Source organism: Rhinolophus hipposideros, assembly GCF_964194185.1.
Source record: "Rhinolophus hipposideros genome assembly, chromosome: 13".
Classification (NCBI taxonomy): domain Eukaryota; kingdom Metazoa; phylum Chordata; class Mammalia; order Chiroptera; family Rhinolophidae; genus Rhinolophus; species Rhinolophus hipposideros.
The window spans coordinates 45565529-45589291 of NC_138059.1; the positions used below are offsets into that span (position 1 = coordinate 45565529).

General features: G+C 36.8%; 1 protein-coding gene across 3 annotated transcripts in view; it reads right to left on the minus strand.

The window, feature by feature from the left end:
- PRKDC (protein kinase, DNA-activated, catalytic subunit) overlaps positions 1–23763 on the minus strand; it is a 296326-nt gene that overhangs the window by 144815 nt on the left and 127748 nt on the right. For all 3 annotated transcript variants that reach the window (XM_081070672.1, XM_081070673.1, XM_081070671.1), the window contains exons 41-46: positions 16580–16784; positions 13898–14076; positions 12124–12292; positions 11816–11881; positions 10563–10635; positions 9413–9555 (exon numbers count right to left, since the gene is read on the minus strand). In XM_081070672.1, coding sequence (XP_080926798.1) covers positions 9413–9555; positions 10563–10635; positions 11816–11881; positions 12124–12292; positions 13898–14076; positions 16580–16784 — 835 coding nt within the window. The remainder of the gene's footprint in view (positions 1–9412; positions 9556–10562; positions 10636–11815; positions 11882–12123; positions 12293–13897; positions 14077–16579; positions 16785–23763) is intronic.

Consider the following 23763-nt stretch of genomic DNA (forward strand, 5'->3'; position numbering starts at 1 on the left):
CTGCTAGAGTTCATGTGCCCTCCTGGCATCAGAGTATAGACCAGTGTAAGGAAGGTTAGTCTAATGTCTTCCCTTACCTGACAGGCTATTATAATGGTTCTGGCCCAATGTTACATCCTTGATAGAGGTCAGATTCTACAGAAGGCCAGGGAATTTGTTTAAATGTCTTTAACAACCGAGACAGGGAAAGCGAGAAAAGACAGGTACAGTGAAACTAGAGACAAGGTCAGAGACAGGCCAGATTTTTGGCTGCAGTTAATAGAAAGGCCAAAGCTAGGGTTACCTGAGGGCTACCCCGGATGCCCCAGAAGAGGTCCTCCAAAACAGTTGTTAACACCTATGCTAAACTAAAAGGGCACCGGAAGAGGGATTGTCTCTTTTTCTGAAGGGAGCAGGGACTAACTCCTTCCCTGTAAATGGCTGTGACCGAGACAGGCCTAAGTGTCCCAGCAATCCCCCAGGAGAAAGAGACCAATCTTATTACAGGGGAGGAAGTGCGGTTACCCTTGCCGTTGCGTTTAGCCTGTTAGCCTGTTAAACTTCCTGATTGATATGGGAGCCATTTATTCTGTCTTGACTGCTCACTCTAGACCTGTTTCTCTAAAACCTGCTCAGTTGTAAAGATAAATAGAGCCAGTAGATTTGGGCTCCTTTTACTCAGCCTGTTCCTTACCGTTCTTCTATACCTTAGAGGAAATGTAGAACGAGCAAATCAAACTTTAAAAAGGACTCTGGAAAAGTTTTGTCAGGAGACCTCTAAGCCCTGGCTCTCAGTGCTTTGAATTATGACCTCAATTCTGTTATTTCCTGTTATTAACTTGGAAGAGGTTCAGCAGGCACTTAGAAAATATAGGGGACCGGCACCTCCCCCAGGCCAACCCCTCTATACATGTAGTCCCAGAAAGACAGGGGACCAAGTACATTTGAAGGTCTAGAGGGGGAGGGTTCTCTAACAGACCAGTTAACTCCTAAATGGAAGGGACCCTTTACAGTTCTTCCTGAGCACCCCAATGGTTGCCAGGCTTCAGAGAGTCTGTGGCTAGGTCTACCTCCCTCGAATCAAACCTGTTTCATTTAAGTCTCCACAAGACTCCCCAGAAAGGAAGACTTGTGGAGAGCAGGATTTACGCTGACAAGGACCTTACAGCCTGCAACGTCATTCAAGGCAGGCCTCGTCTCAACATGGTCTTCCAGAAAGAACAAGGTAACACAATTACAGCCACAGATATACAAACTTGCATATTCACAGAACAGTATATTCTTCTAATACTTGCTTGTTCTACTAATACTAGCTTTTACAGGCAATTGTTCTAAGACTTTATAAAAACCGTGTGAGAAAAACCGCGCCACTGCTCTGCCATCCGTGGACAGTGGACCTCCTGATCCCAACTTTCCTGTCTCTGTGTTTTTCTTAATCTCCCAACCTTGGCCCTCAGGACTATCCCTCCTGCCTGCGCTGGATGTGGACACGGCAAAGACTCTCACCCCTGTTCCCATGGGCCAAACGAAGACCTTAAGCTCCTCTTCAAACAGAGAAGTTTATGTCATCTGGAACACAGCAATTCTCATCTACAGATGGTTATCCACCAAGGTTTCAACTTGTCCCTCCTGAGGGCTGATAACAAGCAATAACAGCAGCTATTTGACCAACTTTAAATGAAACTTTAAAAAGGACTTCTCTTGAAGTTCTTCCATAGCCCTCTCCCCGCTGTAACTGAATAGGAAAGAACTCTGGTACTCATAGGCAGGGACTATGCCTACTATCAGCAGGAAGTAGTGAGATCAGTCGTTGCCTGTTTACCTGGATTTAAAAATTGTCTTAAATAATATAGTTGCTTTGCTTTCTTTCTAGCCTTACTAATTTTATAGAAATAAAACGAACATATGATGGGGAGAATGTAAGTGAAATTCGGGAATCAATAATGTAATTAGACTTAGCTAGTTTACAGTTTGACTCACCACGTTGCTCCCTATCTAGCCACTTGTAGTTAGACTTAGTTTGCAGTAAGACGATCCTGATATTCAGCTGTTTCCTCTTTGTTTCTCCCCTCACTGATTAGCTGAAGAACTCTGTTTTGTTCCCTTTCTCAAGGCTACCTTTGTTAATCTATTTAATCAACAGAATCCTAACCTGAAAAGAACAATTTTTTAATCCTTAGGCACAGGAATCCAATTTGCAACTCCCTTGCAGTTTTTACTGGTAACATTAGCACGGTATACACACACACTTTACAAAATAAAGAATAATACGAAAAATGGACAAAGGGCACACATGGGTAAAATAGTTCTACCTACCTGCAATATCAAAACAGGTCATTTCAAAGAAAGCTAGAAAAGTCATAAAGAAATGTTGGAGAACGAGTTCCTATTGGGATGCTGATAGGCCCTTAGATGATAAAAAAGAACTTTAGAACATACACAGACTCTTGAAAGCTGGTAAAGAAAGATTAAGAGATTAGAGTACAGAGACGGAGAGAGAAAGAAATGGGTAGGGGGAGAATCAAAAAAAATGGCGGCGTGAGGTGAGCCTCTGTAACGCTCCCCTGGAATTTACAACGAATCGGACAACAATAACTCCACAAAGGACTCCTTGCACAGCAGACAGGCAAGACGAAGAGGCCGACTACTGAATTCACCTCCAGGTGGGTGAATCGCGCGAGCGGGGGAGGAGGGAGAGGAGAAGTGCGGAGACGGAGCTGCGCGGGCGCAGGACACAGACCTAGCTCAGTGCTTGGAGCCCGCTGCGCCCGGATCTTCCGCAACTGCGGGAGAGGGAAGGACTCGGACTGCTAGGGCTCCGCTTACGGCCCACAGGGCTGAGGGGGCAGCATACAAAACCGCTGAACCCAACGCTCGCTCATGGCAGACCTCGGAGCAAAGACTGAGGGAAGAGGGCTGAAATCGGTGGTTTAAGCCCTCACTGCCGAGCAGAGAACTGAAGCCTTAGGCACGGAGACTAGCCGCCCCCTCCCTACCATCCCAAAGCTCGCCCCGCCCTCACCTGCCTGGTGCTAGAAGCGATAAAGTAGCAGTGTCGGATCAAAGGACAGAATATTTGCTGCTCTGAGAACTGTGGACCACAGACACAGATTCGCAGCTCAACTAGTTCCGGCAAAGGGGAGGGAGCTGTGGAAGCAGGACTGGCTGTGGTGGTGGTCGCCGCCATTGCTCTGGGCCACCTCTCACAACTCACCCCGCCCCTAGCCCCACCTATCTGGGCGGATCCCTGCAGGAGTAAACAGAACTGCTGAAACAAAGGGGCTCTGAATGTGGTGCAGAAAGAGCTTTGGAACTCCAAAACCTCTTCGCATACCTATCAACCTGTTGCAGAAGACACTCCTGTAGATGTCTAGGAAGAGAAATAGTAAATCAGTGATTGCCATGAATAACCAAGGCAACAAGATAGCTCAGAAAGAAAGTGAAAAGTCTCCAGAAAAGGAACTTAGAGATATGGACCTTTGTAATTTAAATGACAGAGAATTCAAGATCGCAATTCTGAAAAAACTGAACGAGATGCAAGAAAACACAGAAAGGCAGTTTAATGAACTCAGAAACACAATCAAAGAACACCATGAGCATTTTACAAAAGAGATTGAAATCTTGAAAAAGAACCAAATAGAATTTCTGGAGATTAAGAACTCAATAGAAGAAATTAACAATAAAACATCCAGCTTAGGTAGTAGAGTTGACCAGATGGAGGAAAGAATCAGTGACATCGAAGATAGGAACCTGGAATTTACACAGAGGGAAGAAGAAAGAGACTTGAGACTTAAAAGAAATGAAAGAACTCTACAAGAACTTTCTGACTCCATCAGAAAGAGCAATATAAGAATAATGGGCATACCAGAAGGAGGAGAAAGAGGGAAGGGAACAGACAATATATTCAAACAAATCGTCGATGAGAACTTCCCAAACTTGTGGACAGAACTGGATCCTCGAATCCAAGAAGCAAATAGAACACCTAATTACCTCAATCCCAACAGGCCTTCACCAAGGCACATTGTATTGAAGCTGTCTAAAATCAATGATAAAGAAAGAATCCTCAAGGCAGCCAGGGAAAAGAAGACGGTAACTTACAAAGGAAAGCCCATTAGATTATCATCAGATTTTTCAGCAGAAACTCTACAAGCTAGGAGGGAATGGAACCAAATATTCAAACTATTGAAAGAGAGAAATCATGAGCCAAGAATAATATATCCAGCAAAGATCTCTTTTAGATATGAAGGAGGAATAAAGACCTTTCCAGACATCCAGACGCTGAGGGAATTTTCTAATACACGACCTGCACTACAAGAAATACTAAAGGAGGCTATTAGACCACCATCAACAGGGACAACTTGTGGCAACCGAAACATAAAAAGGGGGAGCGTAAAGGCCTGAACTGGAATATGGGAATAGAGAAAGTAAGCGTACTGAAGAAACTGGAATACTCTAAATATCAAACTTTCTTTTACATAAACTCAAGGGTAACCACTCAAAAAACATCCAAATCTGAAATATATACTGTAATAAAAGAAGAAACAGAGGGAAACATCATAGAATACCACCACACAGAAATAATACACAACAACAAAAAGGCAAAGAAACAATGGAGACACAGCCTTAACAGAAAACTAAAGACAGAATGACAGGAAATCCTCACATATCAAAAATCACCCTAAATGTAAATGGACTGAACTCACCAATAAAGAGACAGAGTAGCAGATTGGATCGAAAAACTAAACCCAACCATATGCTGCCTACAAGAGACACATCTCAGCTACAAGGACAAGCATAGACTCAAAGTGAAAGGGTGGAAATTGACACTCCAAGCAAATGGTACCCAGAGAAAATCAGGTGTAGCCATAATGATTTCCGATGAAACAGACTTCAGGGTGAAAAAGATAGCAAGAGACAAAGATGGACATTTCATAATGGTAAAGGGGACTATACAACAAGAAGACATAACAGTCATCAATATTTATGCCCCCAATCAGGGAGCACCGAAATATACCAAGAAACTACTAACAGAACTAAAGGGAGAAATTGACCAAAACACAATTATACTAGGGAACTTAAATACATCATTGACAGCTATGGATAGATCATCCAAACAGAAGATAAATAACGAAATAGCAGCCCTAAATAACACATTACATGAATTGGACATAATTGACATATATAGAGCACTTCATCCTAAAACATCAGACTATACATTCTTTTCTAGTGTACATGGAACATTCTCAAGGATAGACCATATATTGGGACACAAAATCAGCCTCAGCAAATTTAAGAAGATTGAAATCATACCAAGCATATTCTCTGATCACAAAGCTTTGAAATTGGATGTCAACTGCAAAAAGAAAGCAGGAAAAAACACAAATACATGGAGATTAAACAACATACTTTTAAAGAACGACTGGGTCAAAGAACAAATTAGAGGAGAGCTCAAAAGATACATAGAAACAAATGACAATGAAAATACATCCTACCAAAATTTTTGGGATGCCGCGAAAGCAGTTTTAAGAGGGAAATTTATATCATTACAGGCCTATCTCAAGAATCAAGAATAATCCCAAATAAATAACCTCATGTTACACCTTAAAAAACTAGAAAAAGAAGAACAAGCGAAACCCAAGGTCAGCAGAAGAAAGGAAATAACAAAAATCAGAGCAGAACTAAATGAAATAGAGAACAAAAAGACAATAGAAAAAATTAATGTGACAAAAAGCTGGTTCTTTGAAAAGATTAACAAAATTGACAAACCCTTGGCTAGACTCACTAAGATAAAAAGAGAGAAGACACTAATTAACAAAATCAGAAATGAAAAAGGGGAAGTTATCACGGACACCACAGAAATACAAAGGATTATCCAAGAATACTATGAAGGCCTATATGCCACCAAATTTAATAACTTAGAAGAAATGGACAAGTTCTTAGAAACATATAGCCTTCCAAGGCTGAATCATGAAGAACTGGAAAATCTTAACAGGCCGATCACCAGTAACGAAATTGAATCAGTCATCAAAAACCTTCCCAAAATCAAAAGTCCTGGACCAGATGGCTTCACCAGTGAATTCTACCAAACCTTCAAAGTGGATCTAATACCAATCCTGCTCAAACTCTTCCAAAAAATTGAAGAAGAGTCAGTACTCCCTAACTCATTTTATGAGGCCAACATTACCCTGATACCAAAACCTGGTAAGGACAACACAAAAAAAGAAAACTACAGACCTATATCTCTGATGAATACAGATGCTAAAATCCTAAACAAAATTCTAGCAAATCGAATACAACAATGCATTAAAAAGATTATTCATCACGACCAAGTGGGGTTCATCCCCGGGGCACAAGGATGGTTCAACATTCGCAAATCCATCAATGTGATACATCACATAAACAAAATAAAGGACAAAAATCATATGATTCTATCAATTGATGCAGAAAAAGCATTTGATAAGATACAACATCCATTTATGATTAAAACACTTACTAAAATTGGTATAGAAGGAAAATACCTCAACATAATAAAGGCCATATACGACAAGCCCTCAGCTAACCTCATAATTAATGGTGAAAAGCTGAAGCCCTTTGCTCTACGTTCAGGACCACGACAAGGTTGTCCCCTATCACCTCTGCTTTTCAACATAGTGTTGGAAGTCCTCGCCAGAGCTATCAGGCAAGAGAAAGAAATAAAAGGCATCCAAATACGGAATGAAGAAGTTAAATTGTCACTCTTTGCAGATGACATGATGCTATACATAGAAAACCCTAAAGACTCCACCAAAAAGCTATTAGAAACAATCAATGAATATAGTAAAGTTGCTGGCTACAAAATCAACGTACAAAAGTCCATTGCTTTCCTATATATCAACAATGAAATCTCAGAAAAAGAGATAGAAAAAACAATTCCTTTTGCAATTGCAGCAAAAAGAATAAAATACCTAGGAATAAACTTAACCAAGGATGTGAAGGATTTATATGCTGAAAACTATAAGACATTTTTGAAAGAAATTGAAGAAGACACAAAGAAATGGAAAGACATTCCGTGCTCATGGATTGGAAGAATCAACATAGTTAAAATGGCCATATTACCCAAAGCCATATACAGATTTAATGCAATCCCCATTAAAATCCCAATGGCATTTTTTAAAGAAATAGAACAAAAAATCATCAGATTTGTTTGGAACCACAAAAGACCCCGAATAGCCAAAGCAATATTAAAAAAAAAGAACAGTACTGGAGGTATCACACTCCCTGATTTTTCCTTGTACTACAGGGCTACAATAATCAAAACAGCTTGGTATTGGCGGAAAAACAGACACATAGACCAATGGAATAGAATTGAGAACCCAGAAATAAAACCACATAAATATGGACAGATAATTTTTGACAAAGAAGCTAAAAACAGACAATGGAGGAAAGACAGCCTCTTCAATAAATGGTGCTGGCAGAATTGGATAGCTACGTGCAAAAGAATGAAACTGGACTGCTATCTGTCACCATGTACCAAAATTAATTCAAAATGGATCAAAGACTTAAGCATAAGACCTGACACAATAAACTGCATTGAAGTAAACATAGGTACTAAACTTATGGACCTTGGGTTCAAAGAGCATTTTATGAATTTGACTCCAAAGGCAATGGAAGTAAAAACTAAAATAAACAAATGGGATTATATCAAACTGAAAAGCTTCTGCACAGCAAAAGAAACTATTGACAAAATAATGAGGCAACCAACTGAATGGGAGAAGATTTTCGCAAACAGTTCCTCTGATAAGGGTCTAATATCCAAAATATACAAGGAACTCATGAAACTCAACAACAAAAAAACAAACAACCCAATTGAAAAATGGACAGAGGACCTGAAGAGACATTTCTCCAAAGAGGATATACAAATGGCAAATAGACATATGAAAAAATGCTCAACATCGCTAATCATCAGAGAAATGCAAATGAAAACCACAATGAGATACCACCTCACCCCAGTCAGAATGGCTTTCATCAGCAAAACAAATAGTAACAAGTGTTGGAGAGGCTGTGGAGAAAAAGGAACCCTCATACACTGTTGGTGGGAATGCAGACTGGTGCAGCCGCTATGGAAGGCAGTGTGGAGGTTCCTCAAAAAATTACGAATAGAATTACCATATGACCCAGGAATCGCTCTCCTGGGTATCTACCCCAAAAATATAAAAGCATTTCTCTATAGAGACACGTGTACTCCAATGTTCATTGCAGCTTTGTTTACGGTGGCCAAGACATGGAAACAACCAAAATGTCCTTCGATAGATGAATGGGTAAAGAAGTTGTGGTACATATACACAATGGAATACTATTCGGCGTTAAGGAAAGATGATATAGGAGCATTTGTGACAACATGGATGGATCTCGAGAGAATAATGCTAAGTGAAATAAGTCAGACAGAAAAAGCAGAGAACCCTATGATTTCACTGATATGTGGTATATAAACCAAAAAGAACAAGACAAACAAATGAGAAACAAAAACTCATAGACACAGACAATAATTTAGTGGTTACCAGAGGGTAAGGGGGTGGGGGGTGGGTGATGAGGGTAAAGGGGATCAAATATATGGTGATGGAAGGAGAACTGACTCTGGGTGGTGAACACGCAATGGGATTTATAGACGATGTAATACAGAATTGTACACCTGAAATCTATGTAAATTTACTAACAATTGTCACCCCAATAAAATTAAAAAAAAAAAAAAAAAGAAATGGGTAGGGGGAGGGGAGGAGAAGCAAACACATGGAGGGCCTTCTCTTTGAATGAATGGACAACAGTGAGATTAATCCAAGCTTAAAAAAAAAAATAGTGTGAGGTGCAGGTAAAACTTAGTGAATGAGGAACTGAAGGAGACTATTATAAGCTGCTGGGACCCAAAAAGAAAAAGACTGAATTCTACTTCCAAAAATAATAATCAAAACCATTCCATACTCTACACCCTTGGTCACCGAGAATTTACTCTTTAAGAATTAAGAAAAAAAAAGAATTAAGCTATCACTTGTGAACATTGATGCAGTCAGTTGTCTTTGGTAACATCAAATATCTGAATAGCTCCTTCACTCTCTCCAGAGACTGCAACAGTCACATCAACATGAACATCCAAGTCTTTAGGGCCCTTATCTTTCTCATTGGAAATATTTAAATGTGGCTCAAATTTAAAACTCTAATCTCAGGGAGACTGGCTAATGTGAGTCAGCCCTTGGAGAGATCCTTCCTTCCTGTATTGATGAAATCAGATTGCTGATTCTACCATAAGAAAGGCTAGGGCTTAGATCTTGGAATATTCTCCAAACTAACACTATTTGCTGAGGACGACTGACAAACAGACAACTGGCTTCCTCTGTAACAAGGAAGCCCCTCCTCCTTTATAAATGCTAACAATATTCTTTAATACATAAAATATGATAACCTGTCTTCGAAGTCGACCAGTGGTAGATTTAGGGTCTTGGTATGAATAGCTCTGAACTCCAGTTGAGAAATCAAATTGACTCATTTCCTCACTCAGGCTACTGTCTGCCAAATATGACAAGGAAGATATATAATGAGGACCACCTGAAATACAAATAAAAAGAAAATACCTTTATTTAAGTATAGTAAGAAATGTATTTCTCTAAGCTCAAATGATATTAAAGGATACTGTTAACGTCCTTTTGCTTTTCTCATTATTGAACAGTTATTTATTGTCAATTTATTGCAATGGACAAAGAAATTAAGTTTAACTAGATCCAATTTTTGGATATATTAACAGAACTTCTTTCATTTAAAATTTTGATGATGTACATTTTGCCCATAAATGTGGGAAGATATTACAGAAAAATAAATAACCCTACATATGTAAGAAATTGAGAAAACTGGTCCAAAGTTTTCCTCAAATCAAAAAAACAAAGTTATCCAGAAAAAGTAAGCAGAAAATTGAAACAAAGAGTATGTGAAGAAAAAGAGAGTTAAATTTAAATAGGAAGGCCAGGGAGAAATTCCTTCAGGAATGGCATGAGACAAAATGTCATGAGTCACGGTGATATTCAGGACCAAGATTATTCCAAGATAAGGGAATATCCCATGCAAATGCCCTGTTGCAAAAGTTAGCCTGGGTGGTGCCCACAGGAACTGGCAGGGAGCCTGGTTGCTAGAGAGGAGTGAGCAGGAAGTAGTAGCAGGGAAGTGTCTAGGGGCCTTGGGCAGCTCTGTCCTGAGAGAGGTGGGAGCTGATGGGAGGTTTGTAGCAGAGGAGTGGCAGGATGGGAACTATATTTTAACACAGATTGCTAAATATATCTAAATAACATACAAACATAATCCATATGCAAACAAATAAATATCAAGCCAATCTTGCAGTTAAAAAACAAAAGTGTACCATATCTGAGCCCCCCTTGGCCACTTACAGATCTTCCCATGCAATTAAAGTTTCGCTAATTGCATTTCTTTCAAGATACAATTCCATTCACCATTTAAATATTTTTTAAACTCTGTTTCAATGGTTTTGGGTACTTAAAGTATTGTCTATTATGTAACAAATACCCACCATTAGAATCTTTCTTATAATGTTGAAAACATCCTACCTGAATCTCCATTTGCTGCTTCCCTGGCTTCTTTCCTAATTTCAATATATTTTTTCTTTCTTTCCATAGGAACCTATTAAGTAAAACAACACATAATTTAAAACTTTTTAGAATTATGCCACACGTTTTTTATTTTAGTAGCTATCTGGCCAAAAAAAAAAAAAACACCAATTATTAATTTTTAAACAAAATTTTATCAAATTTAAAAGTATTCAATTAATATCCACAATGAAAGACAGGTGAGAGACCCCTTCAGGAAAGCTTTTCCTATAGATTCCCACAGAACTCCACAGAGGCACATATCTCCTCGTCTGGGCTCTAGGACACAGTGTGTGTGTGCTAAGATCTTACAGCCTCATGCCTCAGTTATCAATAGTTTGTGCTTAACCTGTGAGCCTGTTTCCTCAACTATATGGTTATGATGTATCATAGCATCTTACAGTGCTGTTTTAAAGCTTAGAAGTAACATACAGCAAGTGTCTGAATGCTTAAGAAACTAGTGATATTATTTTTTGTTAGTTCTTTGACCATACACCTAGAAAAAAGTCTCCAATCTTGTGCCAAAAGGGCATAAGGCAGTAAGCAACCATTTATGTGAACTCGTGAACCACTAAGGCATGTCAAAGTCAGCAGCTGTGCAGAGGTACGTGAACGACAGCTCCTGGTCCAGCTCTGTTCTGCAAGCCATGGCATATGAGCTGTGGCATGCTGCCCAACTTCACATTTCCAATTGGCTGTGAAAGACTACAGCCACAATCTTTCTACCAATAGCCTAGATTGGCAGATCAAACTTTGCTTGGCTAAAATCCAGCTCGTCACATTTGCCAGAGCAAGTTTTGCAATTATCCCCATGACTTTTGTGCATGGCACCCCCATTATCCTGCCAAATAATCCAACCAGGACCAAAGGGTCATAATTCTGTGTCCAGATGGATCTCAATTTCATTGACTAGAAGAATTTACTCAGAATACAACTTCTGGGATATGTCCTAAGAGCTTATTTTATTGGCATTTTCTTTCCTTTACTAGTCAAGAAAGGGAAAATCAAGTTTGATGAATTTTGTTGTAGTTGCCTGAGATTATATCCCAGGTTGAATTACTTGAAACTACCATTTTTTTGTAGTTCAAAGCAGACTTGAATACTGGAAATTTAGTATGTTCAGCATACTATATACATTTTTTTCTTTATAAGAACTTGGTATGTTTTTTCTTTTTTATTATAACTTAGAAACATCATTGAAAAATTTCACTCACCTCAACTTCTACAGGAAATGTATAGCAGCGCTTCAGGTCTATCAGATTTTCAAAGATAAGCAAGTTCTGTTAATCCAAAGAATCACATAAATATCTGAATGGTGAAGAACATTACTGATGCTACTACAAAAATAACAGTACTTAATAACTCATGGAGAAGCACTTCAGCTTTAGGTATAAATGACGAACTAAAAGAACTACATCTACAATATTATAAGAAGATACATATTATGACATAACTTTAATTGATGTAATCTAACTTTTTAAATCCTATGATAGCAAGAGTGAACACCTTAGGAAAGGCCTACCTTTTCTGGTTTTTCACTAAAGAGAAAACCTTGGTAGAATTTTAATTCGTTGAAAACGCAGCAGATAACAGAAATGGCACAATTGTATGCAGCACAATGGTAAAGTCTTCTCCTCTCCAGCAACTGATTCTCACCAGCCATGTTCTCTGTAAACGCATCATAGCACAATCTGCAGTGTAGATCCAGGTTAAAAATTAATTCATGTAAAAGTAAAATCATTGCTCAAGTTAAACAATGCCAGACAACAGGACCTCAATTCAATTCAGTTTTTGAGTGCCAGGTTGGTGCCCAACATAGTACTAGGCACTGGGAATAGAAGACTACCAAGTCACTATATCCATTCACATATCAAGACAAAGGCCATGTCCATGGATTTCAACATAGTGCAGTAAGCATAGTGATAGCAACAATCACAGTAAGGTAAGAGATGGAAGCAAGAAGACACAAAGTAGTCCAACCTAAGGAGCCAAGAAAGGTTTTAAGAGAAAATACCAAGTTTCGAATTATAAGTTAGCCAAAGGGAAAATGTACACAGGCGTTATAAGCAGAGAGAAGAATGTCATTTATAAAAAAGGATAAGCCACATGGTGTGTTCAGAGGATGAAGTGGGAAGAAGCAGTGGTTAGCAGTGAGTGAATGGTGCAGAGAGATGCATTCCTAAAAGAGTTCGCCTGCCATACTAACAGCTTGGACTTCGTTATGTAGGACAAGGTCACCAAACCATGCCTTTGGTGATCAACTATTTTTGAAAATAGTTTTCTTGGAACACAGCCATGACCATAAGTTTACATACTGTTTATGGCTGATTTCTCAGTATAGTCTGGTAGTTGCAACTGAGACCAGATGGCCCACAAAGCCAAAAATAGTTACTATCATCAGGCCCTTTGCAGAAAAAGTTTGCCCATTCTGGTACTGTAGATGAGGGAAGTTAAACAATCAGGTATTGCAGATGTATAATCATTCTGGCAGCAGTATGACAACTCAGAGAGACAAGCCTAGCAGCAGAGAGAATAATTATGAAGCAGAGTACTGCAGTTGTTTACCAAAGACCACTAGATACTACAAAGCTGATGAAGGGGAATGAAATAACAACATTGGTTTCAGGAATACTGAGGAGATAAAGTGCACCTGATCTGGTGACTAATAGGATGTGCATGGAGGTTGGAGAGGTGAAAATGAAGGAAGAATAAAATACAATTCCCAAGTCTCTTATTTATGCAAATGAGCAGACAGTGATGTCCTTCATTGAGGAGGTAAAGTAATGATTAGGGTAGGAGGAAAGTAATGATACATTTGTTCTGGATATGCAAAATGATACACAGCAATGTCTGTGTTCAGTATGTATTTACTAAGAGGGAACTTCATTAGAAGGCTGGTTTTAGAGAAAATATATTTGATTACTTTGTGTTTTATAGACTGTCTGCTTAAAAATATTTTAAAACTCCTTTAATCTCAAATGATAGAAAAATAAAATATACTCAATCCCTTCTTACTGTAAATCATACCACTAAAAACATATAAAACTATTGAGAGGGAAAATGGTAGGAAAATGGTGAAAGGGAAAAAGGATTTTCATTCTTTATGAAAGATGCGTACAGGATAAAATGTTACCCAATAACATGCTAAATTAAAGCTTATTTAAATAGTTTGCACATAAGAAAAAACAAGAAAATTACATTACATTTAAACATTTATTCACATTATATACATGCAGAAGAATATATGTATCAAAAATTTTAAATCAAATACTCTCCAAAATTAACCAAAACCTTACTTAATAAGTGTTTTTGTAAGTTCACTTCCTTCTGTAATACATGAGCCATGGAAAACTTGATTAATTTTGGATTCCTTAGAGTGAACATCATCTTTTGGAAGACGAGAATACATCACATCTATCATCTTATAATAGCCCATCTTCTTGGTGATTTGAGTATCAAAGGTAGATTCATTTAGCTAAGAAAAGGTGTAACAAATGATTATCTTTGCTCTTATCAAACATGAAAAATATTTTATTGAATATATCAAATTTAATACTCAATGCCCTTCACATAGGAAGTAATTTTAGCAAAGACGTTAAATCACTTCAATAAGAGACAGACCAGGGTTTAAAACATGGAAATAAGTATTGATGTGTTATTCTGAGTGTGGCAGGAAATAATGCACAACGTTCAAAGAGTGAGGGTATAATAATAGCAGGTGAAAATTCAATGTTTAAAAAACAAAAATTTTCAAGTATATTAATAAATCCATATTAATAATGTGCCATTTCAGTATTTACAATATTCCCAACAACATTCTCTAGAATGTGGAATGATGCTCCCACCCACAAAAGATATCTGTGTCTCAATCCCTGGAATCTATGAATATAACTTCATAAGGCAAAAAGGGACTTTGTAAATATGATTAATGGGGAGATATATCTGGACCCTAAGTAAAATGTAACCTTGTAATAGGGATAAAGAGGGAGATCAGATAAACAGAAACAGGCAAAATAATAATGGAGGCAGAGGCTGGAGTGATGATGCAGCCACAAGTAAAGAAAGCCCAGCAGCCACCAGAAGCCTGAAGAGGCAAGGAATGGATACTCAGAACTAGTGGGGCAAGGTGGCCCTTGCAAGACCTTGATTTTGGCTCAGTGAAACTGATTTTGGACTTCTGGTTTCCAAAACTGTTAGACAATAAATTCCATTGTTCTAAGCCACCAAGTTTCTGGTAATTTGTTACAGCAGATTCAGGAAGTACACATTTTGGTACCAAGAGTTAGAGGCTACTATAACAAATGTCAAAAATATGAAGGGGCTTTGGAATTGGATGATGGGTAGAGGACAATGAATTTTAGATATACGACAGGAAAAGCACTGATTGCCTTGTAGAGACTATATAAATATCAACATAAAAGGCACTGGTAGTAAGGGCTCAGAAGAAGTGAAGAGCACGTGAGAGAAAGCAAATAGTGCCTTACAGAATAGCTCGATTGTCATAAATATCTTTTTGGTAGCAATACGGACATTAAAGTAGTTGTTGGTGAGTTCTCAGAAAATAAACGTATTTTTGCAAACTGAAGGAAAAGGGATGCTTGTTATATAGTGGTAGAAAACTTATCTGAAGAGTGTTCTATAGTTGTGCAGAAAGTAGAACTTAGAAACTATACAATTCAATATTTAGCTGAGAAGATTTACAAACAAATTTGTTGGAGGTGCTGCCTGGTTCCTTTTGTGCTGCTTATAATAAAATGTGAGGTGCCAGAGATAAACTGAGGTAAAAACTGTTAAGCAAAAAACACCAGAACTTGAAAATTTGGGAAATTCTCAGCCTATCCAGCTTGTAAAAGATGTTAACAATAGGAGATTCACTGTTAGGAAAGAGTGCTCTAGAGAGAAGACTAAGGGTATGGCTGAACAATCTTTAGCTTGTGCTGAAAAAATTAAGCATGTGACTCATGGATGCCCTCAACCATTTCAGCAGAAGCCAGGACTAGAGATGAAATTATCCACCATATACCCGTGGATGACTCTCTTGTCTAATGGAATAAATCTCCAGACATATGTAAGGGAGCCATAAGGTTTTTGAGAATGTTATACCGGAGGAAACACTGCCAGATGAAATGAAACAAGGCTGCTGTACTCCCCAAATTCTAAAGGCAAGAAACACAATAAAACTACTCAACTGTAAACATATGCTACCCTTCTAGAAAAAAAAAGGATGACTCCAAGGATAGAGCCTTTGGTCCAGAGAGCAGAGCATCAGGCCACAGAGTATTTTTCCATGGTCTTGAAACCTAACAGAATTTGCCTGGCTGAATTTTGAGATTATTTTGGAACACTAACTCTTTTCTTCCATTTTCTCCTTTTTGGAACAGGAATGTGTATAATTGTCATCCTATGCCAGTCCCACCATTATATAATGAAAGCAAACAATTCATTTTCTAGTTTCACATGTCCACAAATGGAGAGAATTTTGTCCCAAGATGGATCATACCCAGAATCCCACCCATACCTGATTTATAAGATTTGGATGATGAGATTTGGGTCTTTGAGCCGATGATATTTAAATTGAGATTGTGAACTTAAAAGTTGCTGCTGTAGTGAGTTTAGACTTTGAAGGATATTGTGATGGGATAATTCTAGTTTGCAAGCAGAAACATTTGGGTAGGTGAATTGTGTTAGGCTGGAACATGTTCTAACCGCTGGAACCTGTCAATGTTATTTTATATGACAAAAAGGAATAGACAGATGAAATTAAGTAAAGGATCTTGAGATGGGGAGATTATCCACTTGGGTCCTAAATGCAATCACATATTTATGAGATTTAACTACAGGTTGTTATCTAAAAGTAGAGGTAATGCTTCTCATGCAATAGAAACCCCTTGACTAAACACATGGCAGTTTCTAATAGCACTGATCAAGGAGATCTGTCAATTCTTATTAGTATTTAACTTAGAATAGATGCATAATACCTTTATAAATCTGGACTTCAATACATCAATGGCATCAACCACAATTTTACTAAAAAATTCTCTTAAGGCATCTAGGCTACAGTGCCACAGCAGAGTGAGGAGAGAACGGTCTACAAATGCTTGGCGAATATTTGAAAGTAGGTCATCCCTCCTGAACATTCTGTATACACTTTCCAGAAGACTGAATTGTGTGGCACAAGAGCTCCTAAGAAAAAAATAAAGTATATGAACATTCATGCTCTGAACAAATACTTTGAGTGCCTACTCCATAACAAGCAAAGTGAATACCAATGATTATGAATTCAAAAAAACTTGACAGGTTTCATCTATTTATCTACACACACAGTTTTCATCTATTTACACACATACACACACGTATATATGTATATAAATAAACAAATCATGAAATATGAGACATTTCTGTACAAACCATATTAATTTAGTCATGCCCAGATATCTTCACGACAAATTTAGGCATTAGGAAGAATTTTATTTTCATTACTTCCAAATCTGGTCTTGTTTAGAGAACATCTGGAAGGTTTTAGAAGAGTCTCAGGCCTAAAGACGGTCACATTCACAGAATCTGAAACTCATGAAATATGACTTAAAAATTCTAGTCGCTTCCTAGCAGTTGAATTACCACTCCTATTTCCTATATAGAGATATATTTATTTGGCCCTTTATTTTCTAATCTGGGAAATAAGATATTTGAATGAGGACATATAAGAATTTATCTACAAATCTATAAATCAAGATGACAGAATTAGTTTCCCCACCTATAAAAATTCAGAGGTTAGGACTAAATGATCATTAAAATCCTTCCCAGTTCTGAAATCCTGATGCTCAGAAGTGAGATATGAATTAAGGCAAAAATATTAGATTCAGAAGGCAATTCAATCATAAAATTTTAAGATTGCAGGACACTATTAGATGCTACATGGGCTTTTATAATATTCGTTTGGATACTCAGATTTAAGTTTTCTTGAGGAGCTTTCTGCTTTTGAGCACAGTAGAGATGCACAGCCCTGAAACATCCAACTAGCATAGAAAGCTAAAAGGAGGAGAAAAAAAGATTTAAAAAATCTGATTTTAAATATGGGCCAACAAATGGTTTATTGAAATGTAAATGCAAATAAGCATTAAATGTATGAATATATGCTCTATTTAACTCATTACAAAAGAAACACAAATTAAAGCAACGTTGAGAAATCCTTCCTAATCTACAATATTGGAAAAACTCCAAATATTTGACAATATACTGGCAAGACAGTGACCAAAATTACAAATTCATTTAACTGCTGACTTATGTTTAGAAATCCACTCCAAAGATATACTGACAAAATACAAAATCACATATACACAGGGATATTCACTATGTCATTATTTTTAATTGCAAAAGATTGAACACAAAAGTTCATCAGAAGACTGCTTCAAAACATTATGATACTTCCATGCAATAATGATACAGTTGTTTAAAAAAAAGGAATGAGGAGGATGTCTATGAACTGATATGGAGTGATCTATGAAGATATGAAGTGGAAAATAAGGAAGGTGAAGAGGCAGAAAAAGAATAGGAGAGGGTACAGAGAGAGAAGCAAGACTCTTGAATAGAGCTCATTATATACTTAACAACGTTGAGTCATAACTATTGTCCATATTCAAAAACATTAAGTCGAAAGAAACAATTTCTAAAATTCGAAAATTAAAATGAGCATATCTAATTGGTTTAATAATCACACATCGAGAAAACTGTATCAAGTAAATTAGGAACACAAAATTTAATGGTATGTATTTTCTAAGTAAATTATAACTAAAATGAAAATTTAAACTTCATCCTGCTGTCATTATATATATTGTAGGATAAAGCAATAAAGTTTCATGGAATGTTACTGGAAACACTATAAAAAAAAAGAAAATGAGAACTACAGTTTTTAAAAAAAGAATAAGTTAAATAATAAATCCCCATAATATTAAGATTGAAAGGGAAATATTAGTATGTTTTTCTTCCTTAAAACCAACCAAACAAACAAATAAAACACCTCTACTCTTCAGTTGTGTAAACGAGTTGTAAGAGCAGTGCGATCCAGCAGCATTAAGTTCACCTAGGACCCAGACTGTGGCCTCTAAATACCCATTAAAAAAGAACCAAGGCTCTTTGGAAAAATGGATGATTCTAGGTCAAGGTGAGCCTGAGATAATCTGTTGAGCCAAAAAGCAAAGAAAAGATACCAAAAATTAATGGATTCACGTCAAAGAACATGGAAGCCAGTGTGCAAGAACACCCACCGGCCAAAGATGAAATAATGTGAACAGCAAAAATAATAATGGCAACTGACTGAAACTTATTATATTTTTATTTTTAAAAGTTATAAAAATTAAAAAAATAGAAAAAAAATGAACCAATTTTCAGAGACAAAAGCAGCTTTTCAGTTTTCAAATTAGGGTGTAAAAGATCCTATGCATACTTTTCTTCCCTTTTTCAAAATTGTTTCTGCTTTCAAGCGTGTATTACATTTCCATATAAATATTAGCAACTGGTTATCAAACACAAAAAGAGTGTTGCTGGAATTTTGATAGAGATTGCATTAAATATATACAACAAACTGGACAGAGCTGTCATTTTAACAGTATTTAATCATACAATTCATTAGTATGGAATGGCTCTCCATTTATCTAATCTTTACTTGTTTAGTTTCCTTCAGCAGTGGGTTATACTTTTTAGTGTGCAAATCTTGCACTTCTCGTTAATCTATTCCTAAGTATTTTATTATTTTTGTTGCTATTGCAAATGGAAATTGTATTCTTAACTGTTAATTCGTTCTAATAGTTTTCTGTTGATCTTTAAGACTTTGTACATGATGCTATCTGTGAATAGACATCTTTCTTACCCAATTGGTTGCCTTTTATTTCTTTATTTAGCCTGACTGGACTGGCAAGAACCTCCAATGCTATGGTGAATAAAAAACAACAGAACTCCTTGCCTTGCTCACAAACACAGGATAAAAGCATTCAGTATTTCACAATTAAATATTTTGTAGGTCACTAGTTTGTACACATGACTTTGAGTCAGTTTTATTATAAATGGGTGTTGGATTTAGAAATAAATTTATCTGCATGATAAGTTTATCTTCATACACAGGCACAAAAATGTGGTTTTTGTCCTTTATTCTATTAATATGGCATATAGCAATTGATTTCTGGATGTTAAACTAGTAAGAAATTCGTAGGACAAATCCTAATTGAATATAGCGTGTAATACTTCTTATATATAGGTGGGTTTCTGAAGACTTTTGTGTCTATATTCATGAAAGATATCTATCTATACTTTTCTTCTGACGTTTTTATCTAGCTTTTGTTATCAGGGAGGTACTGGCTTCAAAGATAGTTGGGAAGAGTTCCTTCTTCCTCTATTTTCTTAAGACTTCATAATATGTTATTTCTTCTTTAAATATTTGATAAAAATTCACCAATAAAGCTATCTCAGTCTTCCACTGTGTGAAGATTTTAAATTATTCATTCAACTTATTAACTTGTTAAAAGTATATTCACATATTTTATTATTTCTTTAATCAGTTTTGGTAACGTGACTTCACGAATGTCTCCATTTAAATTGCTAAATTTGTTGGCAAAATGCAGGTCCTAATATTTCATTACACTTTTTTAATTTCTGAAAGGTCAGTAGTAATGTTGTCTTTCGTTCCTAATTTTCATGACTTGTACTTTCCTTTTTTAAAAAATTAGAGTTGACAATTAAGTTCAGTATGAATCTGATCCATAGGCATTACAATGTTATTGACTATATACACTATGCTGTACTTTACATCCCCATGACACTTTTAGTAACTGGCAATTTCTATTTCTAAAACCTTTAAACTTTCTCACCCATCCCCCCAAACGCACTCCCATCAGGTGACCACCAAGTGGTTCTTAGTATCTATGAGTTCGTTTTGTTTGTTCATGTTTTTTAGATTCCAAATACGCTCCTATAAGTGTAACCACACTGTATTTATCTTTTTCTCTGTCTGACTTATTTCATTCAACATAATATCTTCTACGTCCATCCATGTTGTCACAGATGGTAACATTTCACTATTTTATCGCTGAGTAATATCCCGTTGTATATATGTACCACATATTCTTACTTCATCATCTACAAAGGACACTCAGGTTACTTCTTCGTTTCCAATTCAAATGCCTCTTATTACTTCATTTTGTCAGAATGCTCTGGCTAGGACGTCTTATACTATGTTCTATACAAGTGGTTAATGTGGACGTTCTTGTCTTGTTCCTTCTGTCAAAGAAAAACCTTTCCGCTTTTCACAATTCAGTGTGTCAGCTATGGGTCTATCATATGTAGCTTCTATTATGTTGAAATATGTTCCCTCTTAATCCACTTTGTTGAGAATTTTTATCATAAATGGATGTTGAATTTTCTCAAATGATTTTTCTGCACCTATCAATATGATCATATGATTTTTAGCTTTCCTTTTTTTTTATGGTGAATCCTTCCTTTTACAAATAGTGAACCAACCGTGCATCCCTGGAATAAATCCCAGTTGACCATGGTATGCTATATTTTCAATATATTGCTGAATTCGATTTGGTAACGTTTTGTTGATGATTTCTGCATCCATGTTCATCAGGGATACAGGTGACGGTGTGCACACACACACATAATGTAGGGCAATTAGGTTTGGGAACTTGTTGCAACAACGTAGATAACTTTTATTGATATCAGAGGGATTCTTCATTATGAATTTGTACCAATTAGACAGTTAACCAAGTTTACTATTTGAAAGTGCTGAAAAGGCTGCGTGAAAAAAATTGAACACCTGAACTTTTCTACAATTCATGACACTTGCATCACGACAATGCACCAGCTCACACGGTACTGAGGGAGTTTTTAGCCAGTAAACAAATAACTGTATTGGAACACCTGCCCTACTCACCTAATCTGGCCCCCAATGACTTCTTTACCCAAAGATAAAAGAAAAATTGAAAGTAAGACATTTTGATGACGTTCAGGACAAGGGTAATGCCATGACAGCTCTGATGGCCGTTCCAGAAAGAGTTCCAAAATTGCTTTGAAGGTTGGACTAAGCGTTGGTGTCGGTGCATAGCTTCCCAAGGGGAGTACTTCGAAGGTGGACATAGTGATATGCAGCAATGAGGTATGTGGTACTTTTTGTAGGATGACTTCACGAACTTAATTGACGGACCTTTGTATTATGTTTTTTATATTACATATATGTTATATATAATATATAATATATATGTATATATTAAATGTCTTGGTATTGTTTGATATCAGGGTAATGCTAGCCTTGTAAAATGAGTTTTGGAGTCTCTGTCCACATCAATCTTTTTGGAGTAGTTAGAGAAAAACAGGTATTATTTCTTTTTTGAGTGTTTGGTAAAATTCACCGTTGAAGCCCTCTGGTCTAGGAATTTTGTAGTTTAGGGGTTTTAGATTACTGATTTGATTTCACGAGTAGTTATCCGTCTGTTCAGATTTTGTTTCTTCCTGATTCAGTCTTGGAAGGTTGTATGTTTCTGTCGATTTCTTCCAGGTTGTCCAGTTTGTTGGCATTTAACTGTACGTAGTATTTTCATACAGGCCTTTTGTATTTCTGTGGTGTCAGTTGTCACTTCTTTCTTGTCTGATTTTATTTCTTTGGGCCCTCTCTTTTTTCCTCAATGAAACTGGATGAAGGAGTATCAATTTTGTTTATCTTTTCAAAGAACCAGCTCTTGGTTTCATTGATCTTTTGTATTTGTATTTTTTGACTTATTTCATTTATTTCTGCTCTGATCTTTATTATTTCCTTCCTTCTACTCACTTTAGGCTTGCTTTGTTCTTTTTCTATTTCCTTTAGGTGTGAGGTTGACTTCTTTTTTGAGATTTTTCCTGTTTCTTGAGGTAGACCTGAATTGCCATCAATTTTCTTAATAGAACTGGTGTGGCTCTGTCCCATAGCTTTGGAGTTGTTATGTTTTCATTTACATTTGTCTCAATGTATCTGTTGATGTCATCCATGATCTCATTGTTAGCACACTCATTGTTTAGTCACTTGTTATTTAGCCTCCATGGGTTTGTGTGTTTTTCATTTTCGACTTGTAATTTATTTCCAGTTTCACACCATTGTGATCAGAGAAGTTGCCTGATACGATTTCGTTCTTAAATTCATTGATACATTTTTCTGTGGCCTCACATATACTCTATGGAGAATATTTCACGTGCCCATGAAATGAATGTATATTCTGCTGTTTTTGGATGAAATATCAATTAAGTCCATTTGGTCCTATGTGTCATTTAAGGCCACTGTTTCCTTGCTGATTTTCTGTCTGGATGATCTATCCATTGATGTCAGTGGGGTGTTAAATAAAGCCCCCTACCATTATCGCCTTACCGTCAGTCTCTCCCTGTATGTCCGTCAATATTTGCTCTATATATTTAGGTGTCCCTTAGGTGGGTCCACAGATGTTTACAAGAGTTATATCCTCTTGCTGGATTGATCCTTTTATCATTATGCAAGGCCCTTTGTCTCCTGTTACAGCCTTTGTTTAAAAGTCTGCTTTGTCTGATATAAGTATTGCTACCCCAGATTATTTTTTGTTTCCATTTGCATAAAATGTCTTTTTCCATTACTTTAATTTCAGTCTGTGTATTTTGATCTGACGTGGGTCTCTTGTAGGGAGGAAATGTACGGGTCTTGATTTTTTGATCCATTTAGCCACCCTGCATCTTTTGACTGGCCCGTTAGTCCATTTATATTTAAAATAACTGTTGATAGGTATGTAGTTCTTGCCATTTTATTGTTTTCTGATTATTTTTGTAGTTCATCTCTGTTCCTTTCTTATTCTCTTGCTCTTTCCTCTTGTATGTTGATGACTTCCTATCGTGTTATGTTTGCATACCTTTCTCTTAATTCTTCTGTATTTCTTACCGATTATTCATTTGTGGTTACCATGTGCTTCATACATACCAAGGTATGTTTATAGCAGTCTATTTTAAGTTCATGGTTGCTTAAGTTTGAACACATTGTAAGATCACTATAATCTTTACTGACCCTCTCCCTGTTTGTTTTTTTTTCATTCTGATTTACCTTTTTTGTGTGTGTTTGTGTGTATCCCTAAGTTCATTGATATAATTACACATGGTCTCCCTAATTTGGTCTTTTAAC